Genomic DNA, 19,305 nt, shown 5'->3' with positions numbered 1-19,305 from the left:
GATGGGGAAGGAAGCAGCATGTGGGCTCCAGCCTCCGTACCCGCAATGGGTACCTCAACCTTAACAAACACCGCCGACAAAAGTGGGGTGAGAAGGGAGCATGCTGGGGGCCCTAGTATGGGCCCTCTTTTCTTCCATCCGACATAGTCAGCAGCTGCTGCTGACTAAACAGTGGAGCTATGCGTGGATGTCTGACCTCCTTCGCACAAAGCATGAAAACTGGGGAGCCCGTGATCCCACGGGGGGTGTATAGGCAGAAGGGGAGGGGCCTTACACTTTTAAGTGTAGTGCTTTGTGTGGCCTCCGGAGGCAGTAGCTATACACCCAATTGTCTGGGTCTCCCAATTAGGAGCGACAAAGAAAGCTTTGTAATTTATTTTTTACATTTTTTTCACTAGTGAAAAACACTGATCTATCACGAATGGGAAAACATTTATGAAATTCAGATCCAAAAGACTAATGAACAATACATGTTTTTACAAATGAGAAAAATGTCTGAATGAGGCTTAAAACAGCTTTCTGTAGAGAGCCTGTGTGAATGTGATGCCTCTGTTCAGGGCACTCCGGGAAAACTGAACAGAGACTTGCTAGAGGAAACCTGCGAGTCCTGCTTCTCCCACCCACACAGCGCTACCTGTATAAGGCCGGGGCCACACGGGGCACTACTGCGATTCTCGCATGACACTCGGCTCACGCTGGCAGCACAGCAGGAGCAGAGTGTCATGCGAGTGTCACTGCGACTGAGGTCCGATCATGCGATCGGACCACAGCTGCGGGGGGCGGGACGGCACTCAGGAGGGGAGGGAGGGATTTATCTCCCTCCTCCATTGCTGGCTATTGCCATTCTCGCTCTGCACTCGCATTACACCGGTGTACTGCGAATGCAGTGCAATTTTTCACTCGCCACAGACTTGAACGGGTGTGAGAGAAACAAGGATCGCATTGCACCGACAGTATACTGCGACTGTTTCCTCGGTCCGATTAGGCCTGAGAAAATAATCGCTCATGAGTGCTGACACATAGGCTAATATTGGTCCGAGTAGAATGCGATGTTTTATCGCATTCCACTCGCTCCGATTTTCATGCCGTGTGTTTTAGGCATTAAGGCTAACGATACAGGAACCGCTGTCACTCATTCTGTACCGGCAGCGGGGCAGGATCCATAAGCTTTCTTTATGGGTCCTGGGAGCATTTAAATAGTTTACATAAAAATACTGAATCAAATAAAAGTCAAATTCTATATATGCCTTCTACACTATGCAGGGATAGGGTCACATAGGAAACCAGAGAGCGCAAAGAAAGGTAAAATGATCCTTAAATTAAATCCCCCCCGAACTAGAGCGGCTCATGGAGCTGTAAAGTGAGGACATGACTGATATGGTAATGTATAAAGCTCCGCACAGTGACCCGAGCAGACATACATAGGTGACAGGAGAAAGGAGGAGGCCAGACTGTACCTTTTAGCTTTAAGCTACTTTCCAGTGTAATGAAATTTTCATAGAAGATAAAATAAATCTGAGAATAGTGCGCTTCAAAGAATTGCTTCAATTCACTCCACTCCTGAATATCTGGAAAAAAGAAAAAAACACAGAAAAGATTATTGCAATATTCACAGCTAGTTTTATTGTATACATTTAAGGCTATGTTCACATGCAGTATTTTTTGCTGTGTTTTTTTATGCAAATTAATAGCTGTTTTTATAGTACCAGACGAAGTCAGGAGATTTCAGAAATCTCATGCACACTCGTTTTTTCCTGATAATTTGAGAACTGTAACTTTTGTTTTTTTTTCATCTGCAGCTTGTCAATTCTTTCAGCATTTTTTTCACCCATGGAAATCAATGAGTGGAAAAACACTACAAAAAAACACAGGGGGTTTATCTTGACTTTTTTTTTGTGAATAAAACTAAATGTATTTAACAGGTTAGTGTAGAACAAGCACACGTAATCAAAAAGTGTGAAAAACGACCAGCAAACTGCTGCAAACCGGGGATTGTGTTTGTTTTTTTCAGAACGCAACGTTTTTATGCCAAGAGAGTAAGTTTTGGCAGCAGAAAACAATGCAGGAAAAACACTGGGTGTGAACACAGCCGAATAGTCGATAATCATTAAAAAGTATGTCTACGTAAGAGGGGAGAGCACCTTAATCATGACCCCCCTATTAGCCAAATGGGGCCACATAATGCTTCATAACTCATTTTGTACAGAAGCTGATAGTAAGGTTCTCAGCCTCCGGGTGCAGATCACCTTTAGGTGCCCACAATCAAGGTTCAAAGCGTTTTGGATGAAGCATGCTTCAGCTACATCCAAAACACTGCATTGTACAGTACAAGCACAGTGGATATGTCTACAAATCCCATGCCCACCGTGCGAGTACAGCCCACAATGTAACCTGACCTGCGGTGAGGCTTTCCAAGCCGCAGTATGTCAATTCTTTGCTGCGGAGTTGCAAGAGTTCTCCGCAGGGAGAACAGAAGAGAAAGACCACAACTGCCCAAGCCCGGATCGTGGGCACGAGTAGTTTCCTGTGGAAGATACTCGCAGCTCCACAGGTCAGGATAAGTCGTGTCCAGGACGCAGTGGGTCCTGATTGTGGACACGTACCCTAATAGAGGGACAAAGGACGCCCTACGGACAAATGTCATGTAAATGCAGGGGGTTCTTCCACAAGTTATATGTAATGTACTGATGCAGTAGCCAAAAAGTTTTAAGGCCCAGTCACAAGCAACGACGTAGATATATCACCGGGGTCACAGATTCCATGACGCACATCCGGCATTGTTAGCGACATCGTTGCATGTGACACCAACGAACGGCCGTTAACGATGGAAAATACTCACCAAATCGTCCATCGTGACACATCGTTCATTTTCCAAAAATCGTTGATTGTTGAGGACGCAGGTTGTTCGTCGAGGCAGCACACATCGCTATGTGTAACACCTCGGGAATGACGAATTACAGCTTATCTGCGGCCACCGGCAATGAGGAAGGAAGGAGGTGGGCGGGATGTTACGGCCGCTCATCTCCGCCCCTCCGCTTCTATTGGGAGGCCGCTTAGTGACGCCACTGTGACTCCGCACAAACTGCCCCCTTAGAAAGGAGGCGGTTCGCCGGCAACAGTGACGTCGCTAGGCAGGTAAGTCTGTGTGACGGCTCCTAACGATATTGTGCGCCACGGGCGATTTGCCCGCGACGCACAACCGACTGGGGCGGGTAAGCCCAATATAGCTGCGTGTGACAGGGCCTTTAGGGTACGTGCCCACGATCACTGTTTACAGCATTTAGGACGCAGCATGTTTCAGCTCCGTCCAAATTGCTGCGCTGTGCAGTACAAGCATAGTGCCCACTGTGCGTGTACAGCCCACAGCGTAACCTGACCTGCGGTGTGGCTTCCCGAGCCGCAGCATGTCAACTGTTTGCTGCAGAGTTGCAAGCGCTCTCCACAGGGAGAACAGAAGAGAAAGACCACAGTGCACTGAACCCTGATCACGGTTATGAACTGCTGTGGTCACCTGGGGAGGAAACTCGTGGCCCAGCAGGGCAGGACCCTCCGTGTCCAGGACGCAGCAGGTCCTGATTGTGGGCACGTACCCTTATCTCATCTCTAGGTGACCCTCTGATAAATATCTAAACTATATAATCCTATATAAAGAGGCGAATGTATAAAGCCAGTAATAACACCCTGCACGGAGCCCGCTCGGCAGGGGATGGTGTCTTCCCCATCACAAGGAACCATTACTGCTATGCGAGTCTGAGGAACACAAGCTAAGGTGGCAGTGCTGTTCTCCAGGCCTCCGCGGTGACCCTAACTCCATGACATACCACCAGAGAAAATGGTAAAACCGGGCAAACCACGAAACATGGTAGTAATGTGGTATGTTCTCAGTGTGTCAGAAAACAGTCGCATGGCTGTAGGAGCCATTTACTAAAGAGAGGATGAATCACTCAGAAGGATTTACATTGGACGAGCTGACAAGGTTACGTATATTTAAGACACGTCAGACTAGAAAAACAAGTGTCTAATTAATGTGAAGTACGGCATGGCCATTACTCCACTTTTAGGAATTTTAATAGAACATTACTCTAAAATCAAGCAATAGGTTACCAGGAATCCCCTCCCCCACTGCCAATATCAGCAAACGACAGGTCCTACAGGGAATTGGATGGAAGCATGTGGGTATTCCCGTTAGACATTTAGCCCCCGATTTATCAAGACTGGTGAAGGTCATGTCGATGAGGTGGTGTGGTGGAGTCAGATGCATCTGATTCATTAACAGGCGCACACCTCTTCATGAATGAGGAGCATCTGAAAAGTGGCGTGCTCCTCACCACAAGTCTTACTCCAGTCAAGGACTGGAGAGAGATTTCTGATGGATGTGATACCACAGCTGGTCATGAATCAGATGTGCTCCGCCCCTCATCAGATCTGACCATTTTCGCGTAGTTGGACAAAACTGTTTTGAAAACAACAAGTCACAAAAAGTTAACAGCTTTTCAATGTAATTTACGCCAGAATCCTGGTGTAACCGCTTTCATGAATCGGGGCCTTAGGGTAGATCCACAAGGGCCCGCTCCTGTTGGAGGGCAGGATCCAGACCCATATTCTTAGCGGTAGCATTTCCACGAGCTTTAATAGAGAGGTACCCAGGAATATAACTTACTTTTCTCTCTGTAGCCACAGTTCTGGTAAGGCTAGGTTCACATTTCCATCAATTTCTATCAGTCACAAGCCGCGGCTCTGGTAAACAACGGAATCAGTTTGGCGGATTCCGTTGTTTCCATAGACTTGTATGAGTGGCGGATTGTGACTGATGATGTTGCGTTGCATCCTCTGCCCGACTGATCAGTCGTGGAATGACTGACCGCGGGGCAGAAGGAACGCAGCTTGTAACGTTTTTTGAGCAGCGCAATCCATAGGATTTCGCTGCGCATGCTCTCTCTGGCTCCCTGCACACGTAACCAAGGTAAATATTGGGTAACCAAGCAAAGTGCTTTGCTTAGTTACCCGATATTTACCCTGGCTATGTGAGGGAGCCCGACACTTCCCCGCTCGGCCTCGCCCCCTCCCGCACTCCGCATGTACACACACGCATACGCACACTCACCTGTCCCAAGCCATGCAGTCACCGGCACTGACGTCCTCAGCGCCATGGCCCCACCCGGCTCAACCCACCCCGCACACATTCTTGGCGGCCGAACGATCAGCTGATCACCCGGCGGCCAGCACCTGTGAGTGATCAGCTAATCACCCGGCACCAACGGAGTACGACAATGAATTCTAATTCTTGTCATCCATTGTATAACGCATCAGTCACAAGTGTCAAGCAACGCATGTGACTGATGCAAAACAACGGAAATGTGAACCTAGCCTAAGGCAGCCAGACAGGATTTTAATACTAATTACATGCAGATTAACCCTATATCTGCACGTATACAGCATTTCTAGACATGACAGGTTGCCATTAAAAAATGTTTTAAAGATTTAACATACTATCTTTTATTTATTTATTTATTTTTTTTTTATTTATTTATTCTCGCTAAAAGGGAACCTGCCACCAGGTTTTTGTTTCCCCACCTGAGAGCAACATAATGTAGAGACAGAATCTAGCAATGTGTCACTTACTAGGCTGATTGCTTCCAGCTCTCTGAATGCTGACATCTGTATAACCCAGCCTACTGTCACGCCGCAAACGAGAGGACCCCCGGCGAGTGATAACACAAAGGCTACAGCAGGGAAACAATACAACGGATGGCCCTGGCTCTAGGGAGAGGGGAGTGGAGTCACCTCCGAAGGCTGGGGCCACACGGGGACTACTGCGATCCCCTTGCATGACACTCGGCTCACACTGGCAGTACAGCAGAGCCGAGTGTCATGCGTGTGTCCTTGCTACTGAGGTCTGTTCGTGCGAGCAGACCTCAGCTGCGGGGGCCGGGCCGGCACGCAGGAGGGGAGGGAGGGATTTCTCTCCCTCTCTCCTCCATAGCCGGCTATTGCCATTCTCGCACTGCACTGGCGGGTACACCGGTGTACCGCGAGTGCAGTGCGATTTTTCTCTCGCCCCATTCTCTTGAATGGGTGCAAGAGAAAGAGTCTCGCATTAGGCTGCTTTCACACCTCCGGTTTCTGCAATGCGGCACAATCCGGCACTTTGCAGGAAAATCGCAACCGTTTTTTTTTTTTACTGCCAGTTGCGTTTTTTCTGCATAGACTTTAATTAGTGCCGCATTGTGCCGGAAGGCCTTGCGTTCCATCCGGTTTTTGCCGCATGCGGCAGATTTAGCCGATGCGGCGGCCGGATGGAACGTTGCCTGGCACATTTTTTCGTGCGGCAAAAAAAAAACGCATTGCGCCGCAGTCGATTGATGCGGCGCATTTTTCAATGCATGCCTATGGCGGCCGGATGCGGCAAAAACCGCATCCGGCCGCCGCATGCGGTTTTTGCCACTGCGCATGCTCAGTAGCATGCCGCAAGCGGCAAAAACCGGACGGGCTGCATGGGAAAAACGTATGCAAAGGATGCGGTGTTTTCACCGCATCCGTTGCATAGCTTGCACAGCCGGATTGAGCCGCAGAGCTCAAGCCGGATGTGTGAAAGCAGGCTTACAATCACAGCATGCTGCGATTGTTTTCTCGGTCCGATTAGGGCTGAGAAAATAATCGCTCGTGTGCGCTGACACAGGCTAGAATTGGTCCGAGGGGAATGCGATGTTTTATAGCACTCCACTCGCACTGTTTTTCTCGCCGTGTGGCTTAGGCCTAACACTCATCTGAGGTTAATCCCTACACTCCCTAACGTCCCTAGATGGGTCTTCCCCCTGTGTGCCATCTCATGTCTAGGCCCTCACTAGCCCCGTACTCACCCTGACTAATGCAAAGGCCAGCAAGATGCTAGTCTCGCCACTACAATAAAGCAACACGAGGAAGGCAAGACAAACGGGAATGAAACAACAAATATTTCTCCACAGCTACTCAAGCAGGAAGCTTCTCAGCTGCAACAGAAACAACACCTCAGCTTCTCCAGAGCCGGGCTCCTTCAAAGTGGTCAGTTATAGAGTATGTTTATATAGAAGGGTGTGTCTGCAGCTGAGATCAAACAGCTATAAATCAATCAATCTCAGCAGGGTAGAAAAGAGACCTTAACTCCTTTGGGACAGAGTGGAATTAAATACGCTCCTACTCAGGATAAGTGATGATCGAATTCTAATGCAAATCTGGAATCAACCAAATGCTGAGACCTTCTGATGCTTGCTGTCCCCGAGGTCTCAGCAGGGTGCAACACACTCGTAACACCTACACCACTGATTGGCAGCTTTGTGTGTACACTCTGCATAGGCAGAAATCTGCCATTTAGTGGTGGGAGTGGGGTTACATAAAACTCATGAATATGAAGTACTACATGGGAGCAAGTTTACTACTCCCCTAGTGATAATCTCCTGCTGATAAAGCAAGTAGCTCACTAAGTGATAAATCACTGGAATCAGGGACTCTGCCCCTACATTATGCTGCTCTGGTTGTTACTAGTTGTGGGACTGTCCCTACAGTTTGAGACCATCACTGATGACAGTGACAGATAGTGTAGGGACACAGCACTTTGCAAGTAAGTATAGTAACACCCAGACATTTCCAGAGGGAACAATTCAGTGAAAGCCCAACTAATGTAAGTTCCAGTATTGGACTTTTATGGGGAATACAGTTATTTACCCGATCAGTCACATAAGGAGGTTCTGTGCAAGTCTCCACAACACCTATGAGAAGAGGCGAGTGACTGCTGGCTGTGGCGAGTGACTGCTGGCTGTGGCGAGTGACTGCTGGCTGTGGCGAGTGACTGCTGGCTGTGGCGAGTGACTGCTGGCTGTGGCGAGTGACTGCTGGCTGTGGCGAGTGACTGCTGGCGGTGGCGAGTGACTGCTGGCTGTGGCGAGTGACTGCTGGCTGTGGCGAGTGACTGCTGGCTGTGGCGAGTGACTGCTGGCTGTGGCGAGTGACTGCTGGCGGTGGCGAGTGACTGCTGGCTGTGGCGAGTGACTGCTGGCGGTGGCGAGTGACTGCTGGCTGTGGCGAGTGACTGCTGGCTGTGGCGAGTGACTGCTGGCTGTGGCGAGTGACTGCTGGCTGTGGCGAGTGACTGCTGGCTGTGGCGAGTGACTGCTGGCGGTGGCGAGTGACTGCTGGCGGTGGCGAGTGACTGCTGGCGGTGGCGAGTGACTGCTGGCTGTGGCGAGTGACTGCTGGCGGTGGCGAGTGACTGCTGGCTGTGGCGAGTGACTGCTGGCTGTGGCGAGTGACTGCTGGCTGTGGCGAGTGACTGCTGGCTGTGGCGAGTGACTGCTGGCTGTGGCGAGTGACTGCTGGCTGTGGCGAGTGACTGCTGGCGGTGGCACCTGCAGTTCACATACATCTCCCATTATTCCAGCACACTCCTGTAAGACACTCTCGTCTAGACGCCAGCTTTTCATGTATTACAAGGAGCAGGTTCTTGTCAAAACACAGATGAAAAGGAAATTGTCAAATGTTTACTAGAAGAAATGGCAGTGGCCTAATTACAGCAGACGTTACATAATCCTCCCTGCACTCGTTTCCCAATTGTATGAAGCGCTCTGCAGATGACACACTTACTGTATATGCACAGGGCCAGGTATACGCAGTAGCTTGTGCCTCATACAGAGGGTCTATAGATGCAATAATACGCTAGGACTTTCCTCGCTACAGCTGTGATCCTCAGGAAGGACCCTCGGTTTGCACCTTGCTGGCAATTCTCACTATATACGGTTCTGGCGATCTGCTAAAATATGCAATGCGTTTTCTATAGGTGGCGAATGCCAAGGCACTCACTACCACTCACTCTGACAGACACTGTAACACCTTGCACTTTAAAGGGTGTCTGTTAGCACAGCATGACTGTACTATGACTGTACAAACCTAGCACAGGCACTCTGTGCACCCTTGGTGTATCCGAACAGTTGGGAGACCCTTCCCAACTACTTGTTTACCCCTTATCTTGGCTCGCTGTTCCATGATTGACAGCACTAAATTTAAAAGCGACATAGAAGGGTCGAGATAGAAGGAAACTAAGTTGGTGTAAAGGTGCACTGAGGTGCTGGCCACACCAAGGGTGCTTTGTTTGATCAGTCATTTTGTGCAGGCAAGACTCCCGTAATGGGCTTGTAGTGTAGTTCTCAGTACATTAGGAAGGCCTATAGCACCCAACCGTCCTGGATTCAAAAGGAGGTGTACCAATTTGAGGGCTCAGTCCCGCTGTCCCAGCAGTCAAGGCTTTTGTCTCAGCTTTCCTCGTTGGTGGGTCTACCATCTCTGCACACATATATAAATTAAATTAACAAATCTCTCCTCTGGTCTCCCCGGGACTCAAACTTGTCAAAGCCTTGCCCGTAGACAGGAGCTTAACCTCACCTTCCTCGCTATGCCAAAAAACAACAGAGTACGCATTTAAGGCTGAGGCCACACAGGGATTAGGCTACTTTCACACATCAGTTTTCTGCATTCAGGCACAATCCTTTTTTTTTCCTGATCCAACGGATCCGGCAAAAAATGTCAAAACTGTATCCACCTGATCTGTTTTTTTAACGGATCCGTTATGCCGGATGCATAAAAAACGGATCCGGTGGATCCGTTTTGCATCCGTTTTTTTTTTTGCTGGATCCGGTTTTTTTAGAACATTGGAGCATGTGCAGTTTACAAAAACGGATCCGGCAGCCGCATCCGTTTTTTGCCGCATTGCGCAATCCGGCGTCCATAGGCTTCCATTGTAAAACACGCTGTATCGCACCGGATCCGGCGCGATGCGGTTTTTTTGCCGGACAAAAAAAAAAACGTTACAAGATACGTTGCCTCCGGCCGCCGCTTTAATTAATTTTGCCGCATCCGGAAAAAAACGGATGCAACGCAAAGCCATTAGGCATAATCCGGTAACAATGCAAATCTATGGGATAAAACGGATGCAGTACCGGATCCGTTTTACCCATTTTTTTTTCCGGATTGTGCCTGATGGAAAAAAACTGATGTGTGAAAGTAGCCTTAGTGCGAGTCCTCGCATGACACTCGGCTCACGCTCACAGCACAGCGAGAGCAGAGTGTCATGCGACTGTGGTCCGATCGTGCAATCAGACCACAGCTGCAGAGGGGAGGGATTTATCTCCCTATCTCCTCCGTTGCCAGCTGATGCGAGAATCGCACTGCTCTCACGTTACACCGGTGTAATGAGAGTGCAATGCAATGTTCCTCTCGCCCCCATAGACTTCAATAGGTGCAAGTGGAACAGGATGGCATTCCACCCACAGCATGCTGCGATTGTTTTCCCCGTCTGATTAGGGCTGAGAAAAAAAAAAAAAACGCTCATAGGTGCTTCCCCATAGAGTAATATTGGTCCAAATAGAATTTGATTTTTTATCGCATTCCACTTGCTCTGTGTTACTCTCCGTGTCTGCTGACCCTAATCCTTATTATACTGGCTATGCGAACACAACGTATTTTCACACACATTTTTTGGGGCATAATCAGCTTGAAATCCATCTACTACTAATGTAATTGGAAAACCCACAACGCTTTTCAAAACGTGCAGATTTTCTCCCACATGGATTTGAAAAATATAGTGCCACAGAGTTTTCTGACATCTACTGAAGAGTGTTCACATCTCGTCTGCAGAAACCGGCATAAGGCAAACTCCATGTGTAATGTATAGATTTTGTAAGTGATTTTTTTCCCCTGTAAATCCATTATGGATTTTCTGCTCCTATTAAGTGATGGGATCTACCTAAAATAGTAAAAAAAAATAAAAACAAACAAAAAAAAAAACCACAGAGAAACTGCAGACTTCTATAAATATCTGTAGCTGATACAGACATTATGCAGCATACACACCGCACCCTACAGATATTTCCATATTATTTTATATGAAGATGGTGACTCATATCAATTATGCCGTGATGCAAATAAGATGCAAAAACATCGGAGAATATGTACAGAAACACGGACAATATCTATGCACCGCGCCATTATTTCCATTTACAACCAAGCGGCTGGGGCCACATAAGAGATCCAACAAAAAGTTATGTAAGAAAAATGGCCCATCCCTCGGCCCCTGCTACACGTGACATATCGAGGAGCAATTCTGCTCTTCCATGGGTTGAGAATTGAGGAAGGAGCATTCCTAGGGACATTGTTCCACACTATCAATTCAACAATCACTTATTCGTCTGGTGTGATGGGGTTTTTTTTCAGCTTTTTAGCCCCTTCACCACCCAACCTGTTTCCACCTTCCCGACCAGGTGAAATTTTACAATTCTGACCACTTTATGATGTAATGAGTCTGGACCGCTTCAATATTTCATTTCATATTACTTGTAAATTTTGATCGATATGATTTGAGTTTATGAAAATCCCGAAAATTTGACAAACAATTGAAAAATTCGCAATTTTTGGAACTTTGAATATTTATGCCTTTAATAAGTAACATTTGACACAAGTCTACTTTACATAAGCATCACTTTGAAAACTTTTTTCTTTTCTGTTTTTTGTTTTTTTTTTTAGGAAATTAAAATTAGAAGGGTTAAAACTAGTGATGAGCGAGCACTTCCATGCTCGGTACTCATAACGAGCAGTTAGATGTTCGGATGGGTGCGACTCAAGTACCCCAGAATGATGGAAGCGAGCATTTTTTCGGAAGATTTCCCGGAAAAATGCTTGAGTCCACCATTGGCTTCCATCATACTCGGTACACGAGTCTTCCCCATCCGAGCAACCAACTGCTCTTAACGAGGACCGTTGGTAGTGCTCGCTCATCGATAGTTAAAAGTGCATCATTTATCCAACTTTTCTTTTTTTTAGGGTCCACATCACATTTGCAATGCCTTTGAGGGTCCTATATGACAGAAAATACCCAAAAGTGACAACACTCAAAAACCTGCAACCCTCAAACTGCTCAAAGCCACATCTAAAAAGTTTGTTAACACTTTCGCTGCTTAACAGGAATTAAATCAATGTGGAAGGACAATATAAAACTCCAATCCAGGAGTGCATACCCAGTATAAACAGCACTTCTGACAAAAGATGCTGATAAGTGCAATTGCTAATTTTATAAATTCATTGTAATAAAAGAGCAAGAAGTGACTGACCACGCGGGCCATTCAGTCCTGTTATTGTAAGATAAGCAGATTCATTTGCTTATTGCATCCTTTTCTTTCACAGATGACTTGCTTAAAAAAAAAAAAAAAATAGCAACGCCAACAAAGCAAAACTGTGAAGAGAAAACTACACAGCAAGCTTCCCGGTGTCTTCCTGTGCGGGGCCAATTATTTTCTGTGTATGCTGCTAGCCATGTGCTACTTAGAAGATGCCCACAGCTGGGGTGCGGTTTATGTTGAGGATGACATTCGCAAGAGACATTTGGGAAACAGCTAAACAAGTTAGAAGAGGAAAAGAATAGTAAATATTTATAGAATTTATAATCGGACCAATTTATGCCTATACCAGGGAGAACACTTATGGCCTCACGCAAAGCGGCAGTGCGGCATGGTGTTCTCCAGATCATGCAGTTTATCGCTCCATACTATGTACCGCAGCGGACCTTGATGTTGTGGGTGGAATCATAATTCTATCATGTAGATTCAAGAGATTTGTGAAGGGCAGAAACTTTCTGAATATTGCCAGTGGTTTCAAAAGTGGATCCAAAGTGATCAGCTCATCCATGGGACTTTTCGTTTTGACAAGGCGTTGGCTTCTGGAGGTCAACTATATCCATGTCTGATCTCTGTTCTACAAGCATCTTCCAATTATTGGCAGCAATTCCATCTTTGCAGACAGCGGCCATATAGCCATCAGGAGTTGTGAATACCTTCTTTTCATGGAGACTTGTGTAGCTCTAGTCTACGAAGACCATGTGCCACCTAAGCTTCACTGCAAGAAATGCCGCCTCATTCATTAGCCAATTTCCTTCCTATATGGCTTTAATATCTGCTTTCAAATTTGGTTGTGAGAGTCAGTATCATGACTAGATATCGCAGGATTAATGTGATCGTACCAGAGATAGAGATATATATACACACACACACATATAATCTCTCATATATACTGTACATCTCTAGATAGATAGATGGATAGAGATATATTATATATATATATATATATATATATGAATGAGAGAGAGAGAGAGAGAGAGAGAGAGAGAGAGAGAGAGAGAGAGAGAGAGAGAGAGAGAGAGAGAGAGAGAGAGAGAGAGAGAGAGAGAGAGAGAGAGATATTATATATATATATATATATATATATATATATATATATATATATACACACACATACATATATATACATATATATATACATACATACATATATATACACATATACATACATACATATATATACACATATACATACATACATATATATACACATATACATACATACATATATATATATATATATATATATATATATATATATATATTTATACACACACCCACCCACCCACACCTTCTCATCTCTAGAACAACTGTTAAGAGGAGGCTTTGTGCAGCAGGCCATCATGGTAAAATAGCTGCTAGGAAACCACTGCTAAGGACAGGCAACAAGCAGAAGAGACTTGTTTGGGCTAAAGAACACAAGGAATGGACATTAGACCAGTGGAAATCTGTGCTTTGGTCTGATGAGTACAAATTTGAGATCTTTGGATCCAACCCCCATGTCTTTGTAGAAAAGGTGAACGGATGGACTCTACATGCCTGGTTCACACCGTGAAGCATGGAGGAGGAGGTGTGATGGTGTGGGGGTGCTTTGCTGGTGACACTGTTGGGGATTTATTCAAAATTGAAGGCATACAGAACCAGCATGGCTCCCACAGCATCTTGCAGCGGCGTGCTATTCCATCCGGTTTGCGTTTTGTTGGACCATCATTTATTTTTCAACAGGACAATGACCCCAAACACACCTCCAGGCTGTGTAAGGGCTATTTGACTAAGAAGGAGAGTGATGGGGTGCTACGCCAGATGACTTGGCCTCCACAGTCACCAGACCTGAACCCAATCGAGATGGTTTGGGGTAAGCTGGACTGCAGAGTGAAGGCAAAAGGGCCAACAAGTGCTAAGCATCTCTGGTAACTCCTTCAAGACTGTTGGAAAACCATTTCCGGTGACTACCTCTTGAAGCTCATCAAGAGAATGCCAAGAGTGTGCAAAGTAGTAATCAAAGCAAAAGGTGGCTACACTGAAGAACCTAGAATATAAGACATATTTTCAGTTGTTTCACACTTTAAGTATTTCGTTCCACATGTTTTAATTCATGGTTTTGATGCCTTCAATGTAAATCTACAATTTTCAGAGTCCTGAAAATAAAGAAAACTCTTTGAATGAGAAGTTGTGTCCAAACTTTTGGTCTGTACTGTACTTTTGTTATTTAGTTTTTTTTTATATATGTATATGTTTATATGTATTATATATTATACTGTGAATCTTATTAAATGAAAACTCACAAAAACAAAAATTCCTAAAAGTTACTAATTTTATTTAATATATTTAAAAATTCAATAAGTAGATTGAGGAGAGCCCTCCAAAAAAACAGGCGAAAGGGACCAAAAAAATTTAGATAAGCAAGGATCTCAGTAAACCTGAAAGGCCCTACTGTTGTCCGTATGGTCTCACCCTACCTTGCCGCGGAGGTTATAATAAAGCGCAATTGATGCCCCCGCTCACCGATGACTCACCCTTAAAGACCCTGATGAGTCCCTAAACTGGATCCTATCAGAAATTACCCACAAAAGTCTGATCAAATAAGTTTTAATAACCAGGCTCAAAAGAGATGCCGTGCTAGATCCTAATAGATACCGCAAGCAACAACAAATCAAAATGCCAGGGCTACTGGTGTGCACCACAGCGCCCCACTAAAATTGATTACATTGCCCACAATATAGGTTATAAAACAAAACAAAGATCAGAAAAAATTGAGAAAAGCCAAAAGACACTTCCCTTGGAGATGTCATCATTCACAAGTCGGCTTCAACGAGTTTCTCCTGTGTGTCAGGTTCATCAGGAGGCCTGATTGGGGTATAGATGTACCTGGATGGTGTGGATTGTTAGCCAATCGTATTAAGTGCCCTTGCTACGCATGGTGTTATTTGCAGTGTCTAATCATGTGGAGAGTTGGGCATATATAGCATCAAGCCAGGAAAAATTCTGGTGACACCACAGGGACTCTCAGCTGTGTGTCTGTGTGGGAACACATTTCCCTGGCTGTTTGTTTTATCACAGGAGCGAGTGTTTCCGCCTTGTCACTAGTCTTGTGAGCGCCTCATAAATCAAGTCAGTGACATAAGAGCTCAGCAACCATGGTACCTTAATGGGATCGTCTCATGACTACTATTCCTTTCCTAATGGACCAGTTCTGATAGAGAGGTCTTTGTGCTACTGGTCGCTAACAGCGAATATGGATAGGGGTTGCGATCATGAGACAAAGCCTTTAGAGATTATCAGATTCCCCATGTTAACAAGGGCCTAACTGGATCCTTAAGAATTAATATATTGCAGCTATGTAAAGTATAACAGTTAAGTGGTTGTCTAACCTGAAGGAAAAAAAAAAAAAAAAAAACACAGGAAGGTATACAAGTTACTAATATAAGAAAGAAAAAGAAAAATTATATAAAAAAAATACTCAGAATAATAATGAATAAAATGCAAGTGCTTAATAACAGGGTACTTAGTATATACATTTTTGTAAGAAGGGACCGTCCCAGATGGGTACACCTTGACGAGGTGGGACAGCTTCTTACCCTTTTGCAAAAAATGTATATATTAAGTACCCTGTTATTAAGCACTTGAATTTTATTCATTATTATTCAGGGTATTTTTTATACAATTTTTCTCTTTGTTTTCTCTTGTCTAGAGGCTGCTATTTATATGCTTGGAATGTTGCATGTTTGCTGTTTTTTTTTGTTACAGCTCAGGGTTTTTTTTGGTGTTTTAAGTTACTAATATAAGTGGAGTAAAGACAAAATCCCTTTCGGCGCTTCCGGAGGATAAATGGATTATCAGTGCAAGTTTGCAACAACTTCAAGAACAAGGGTTTATTAAGGGTTCAATAAAAAACGGACAATTACGGACAACGCGTTTCAGCTAACAAAAGCCTTCATCAGGTGTAGTTTATGAAGGCTTTTGTTAGCTGAAACGCGTTGTCCGTAATTGTCAGTTTTTTATTGAACCCTTAATAAACCCTTGTTCTTGAAGTTGTTGCAAACTTGCACTGATAATCCATTTATCCTCCGGAAGCGCCGAAAGGGATTTTGTCTTTACTCCATTACCCACGTGGGAGCACCTGTTCAGTACTCTCATTGTTTTTCCCGAGGATTCGTGCTGCATACTGGAGGATTAATAAGAGAGTTGATCCACTACACGGATCATACTAGCGAAAACAGAAGAAATCTGCACGGTGAGTGTAAAATTCGTATGATCATACAATCTGTGTTTACATACATCTACACTTAGATTTGGCGCCCCGTTGTTCTCTTCTTTTTTTCTTTCCTTTATTCTGTTACTAATATAAGTATATAAGGGTACTTTCACACCTCCGGTTTTTCTTCTGCGGCACAATCCGGCACTTTGCAGGAAAATCGCAACCGGTTTTTTTTGCTGCCGGTTGCGATTTTCCTGCATAGACTTTAATTAGTGCCGCATTGTGCCGCATGGCCTTGCGTTCCATCCGGTTTTTGCCGCATGCGGCAGATTTAGCCGATGCGGCGGCCGGATGGAACGTTGCCTGGCACGTTTTTTCGTGCGGCAAAAAAAAACCGCATCGCGCCGCATTCGGCCGCTGCGGCGCATCTCTCAATGCATGCCTATGGCGGCCGGATGCGGCGCGATGCGGCAAATACCGTATTCGGCCGCCGCATGCGGTTTTTGCCACTGCACATGCTCAGTAGCATGCCGCAAGCGGCAAAAACCGGGCGGGCCGCATGGGAAAAACTTATGCAAAGGATGCGGTGTTTTCACCGCATCCGTTGCATAGCTTGCACAGCCGGATTGAGCCGCAGGGCTCAAGCCGGATGTGTGAAAGTAGCCTAAGCAAAGATTCCCTGGTGACCATATATCAGCATTGGACTGAGAATTTCCACTTGTGACTTGTCAGTTAGAGCTATGTGTGAAGAGGGCTTGCTGACTGACTAATTTTAATGGCTAAACCCACTCGGTCATGGCCAGTGCATAAGTAGGGAAAGGGGCTGGCTTAGCTACTGAAATGAATAGTCAATAAGCCCCTCAGTCTCATGTTGATTCATGTAGCAGTTCCCGGTGTCAAACAAGCCAGACGTGAAGGTTCGGGGACAAATAATGATACTAAGAGATTGAGGCACCTTTGTAAATGGAAGTGTTCTTGTAGGTGACATATCTATTTGTTTTAAACACACCTATAGATAACTATTTCAAGCTGGTTGATCTTTTCAAATTGTCTTAATCCAGAATCAATGGGTATGATTGGAGCCAAATTACTAGATATTGTGAATTTGGGTATGTGCGCACTAGGCGTTTTTGCCGCGTTTTTAGTGGCGTTTTTTACCGCGTTTTTGTGCTGAAAACGCAGTGACATTGCTTCCCCAGCAATGTCAATGGGTTTTCATAAGTTCTGTCCACACACAGCGTTTTTTTTAGCTGCGTTTTTGTGGTGACCACAAAAACGCAGCATGTCAATTATTTCTGCGTTTTCCACTGCGTTTTTCACTCATTGAATTCAATGAGATGTTAAAAACGCAATGAAAAACGCATATAGCCGCGTTTCTATGACTAAAAACGCAGCTATAAACGCAAGGGGTGGGTACTACAGTGACGTGTACAGGAAGAGGATTCCTTCTGTTGGTAAACACAGAAGCATGAATCCTCCCGGTACCGTCACCGCTGCGTCCACCTCCCGTCCTGTGCATGTCAGCTCTGTGCGGCGCCATGTCTGGGCGGGAGGTGGAGGCAGCGGCGAAAACCAACGTGAACAGTAGAAAAAAAAAATGTCATATATACTCACCTGTCTGCAGGGTCCCGGTGCCATGCCCGCTCCCATCTCCTCCCGGTACCGCCGCTCTGGCTGTGTGCAGTCTCCCCGGGGCAGGACCTTGCTTGCAGGACCTGGCGGTGGATCACCTGATGCAGTCACCTGACGCATCAGCTGATCGTAGTCTCGCCGGCTTTTTCGCGCCCGGCCGGCTATCAGCTGATCCTGCCGTCAGGGGACTTCATCAGCTGATTACCGGCAGCTCCTGCAGCAATCTGACAGGATCAGACTCCTGTCCAATCGATCGCTGCAGGAGCTGCCGGTAATCAGCACAGCACATAAGTGAGTATTATTTTTTTTTTTTTCTACTGATGCATCAGCTGATTGTATAATCGGCTTTTATACAATCAGCTGATGTGTGATGTGATTCACGTAGTTTAACCTGACACATCATCTGATCGCTTTGCCTTCCAGCAAACCGATCAGATGATATTGGATCCGGATTGGACGGCGCGGGACCCTGACCCAGGATTACTGCGGAGGGGGGTTCTTTATTTCAATAAAGATGGAGTCACTAATTGTGTTGTGTTTTATTTCTAATAAAAATATTTTTCTGTGTGTTGTTGTTTTTTGGGGTTTTTTTTATCATTACTAGAAATTCATGGTGGCCATGTCTAATATTGGCGTGACACCATGAATTTCGGGCTTAGGGCTAGCTGATAATATACAGCTAGCCCTAACTCCATTATTACCTAGCTAGCCACCCGGCTTCAGGGCAGCTGGAAGAGTTGGATACAGCGCCAGAAGATGGCGCTTCTATGAAAGCGCCATTTTCTGGGGTGGCTGCGGACTGCAATTCGCAGTGGGGGTGCCCAGAAAGCTTGGACACCCTGCACTGTGGATTCCAATCCCCAGCTGCCTAGTTGTACCCGGCTGGACTCAAAAATTAGGCGAAGCCCACGTCATTTTTTTTTTTTTTTTTTTTTAATTATTTCATGAAATTCATGAAATAATTAAAAAAAGGGCTTCTCTATATTTTTGGTTCCCAGCCGGGTACAAATAGGCAGCTGGGGGTTGGGGGCAGCCCGTACCTGCCTGCTGTACCCGGCTAGCATACAAAAATATGGCGAAGCCCATGTCATTTTTTTTTTTCTTTTTGGGCAAAAAACTGCATACAGTCCTGGATGGAGGATGCTGAGCCTTGTAGTTCTGCAGCTGCTGTCTGCTCTCCTGCATACAATGAACATTTTGAAGAAGGAAATGACATCAGACCTTTTTTTTTTTTTCATCAACAATCTTTAATGGCATTGTGCACTGATTAAAAACGCAGTG

General features: G+C 45.5%; 1 protein-coding gene across 4 annotated transcripts in view; it reads right to left on the bottom strand.

The window, feature by feature from the left end:
* LOC142296126 (ral GTPase-activating protein subunit alpha-2-like) overlaps positions 1-19,305 on the bottom strand; it is a 487,199-nt gene that overhangs the window by 425,187 nt on the left and 42,707 nt on the right. For all 4 annotated transcript variants that reach the window (XR_012751590.1, XM_075339383.1, XM_075339384.1 and 1 more), the window contains exon 2: positions 1,458-1,568. Coding sequence is in view for 3 of the 4 variants with exons in the window: in XM_075339383.1 (XP_075195498.1) it covers positions 1,458-1,568 (111 nt within the window). In the remaining variant the exon portion in view is untranslated. The remainder of the gene's footprint in view (positions 1-1,457; positions 1,569-19,305) is intronic.

Source organism: Anomaloglossus baeobatrachus, chromosome 3 (genome assembly GCF_048569485.1).
Source record: "Anomaloglossus baeobatrachus isolate aAnoBae1 chromosome 3, aAnoBae1.hap1, whole genome shotgun sequence".
Classification (NCBI taxonomy): Eukaryota; Metazoa; Chordata; class Amphibia; order Anura; family Aromobatidae; genus Anomaloglossus; species Anomaloglossus baeobatrachus.
The sequence above is the reverse complement of the archived record's forward strand: the minus strand, read 5'-3'. Positions and strand labels throughout refer to the sequence as shown.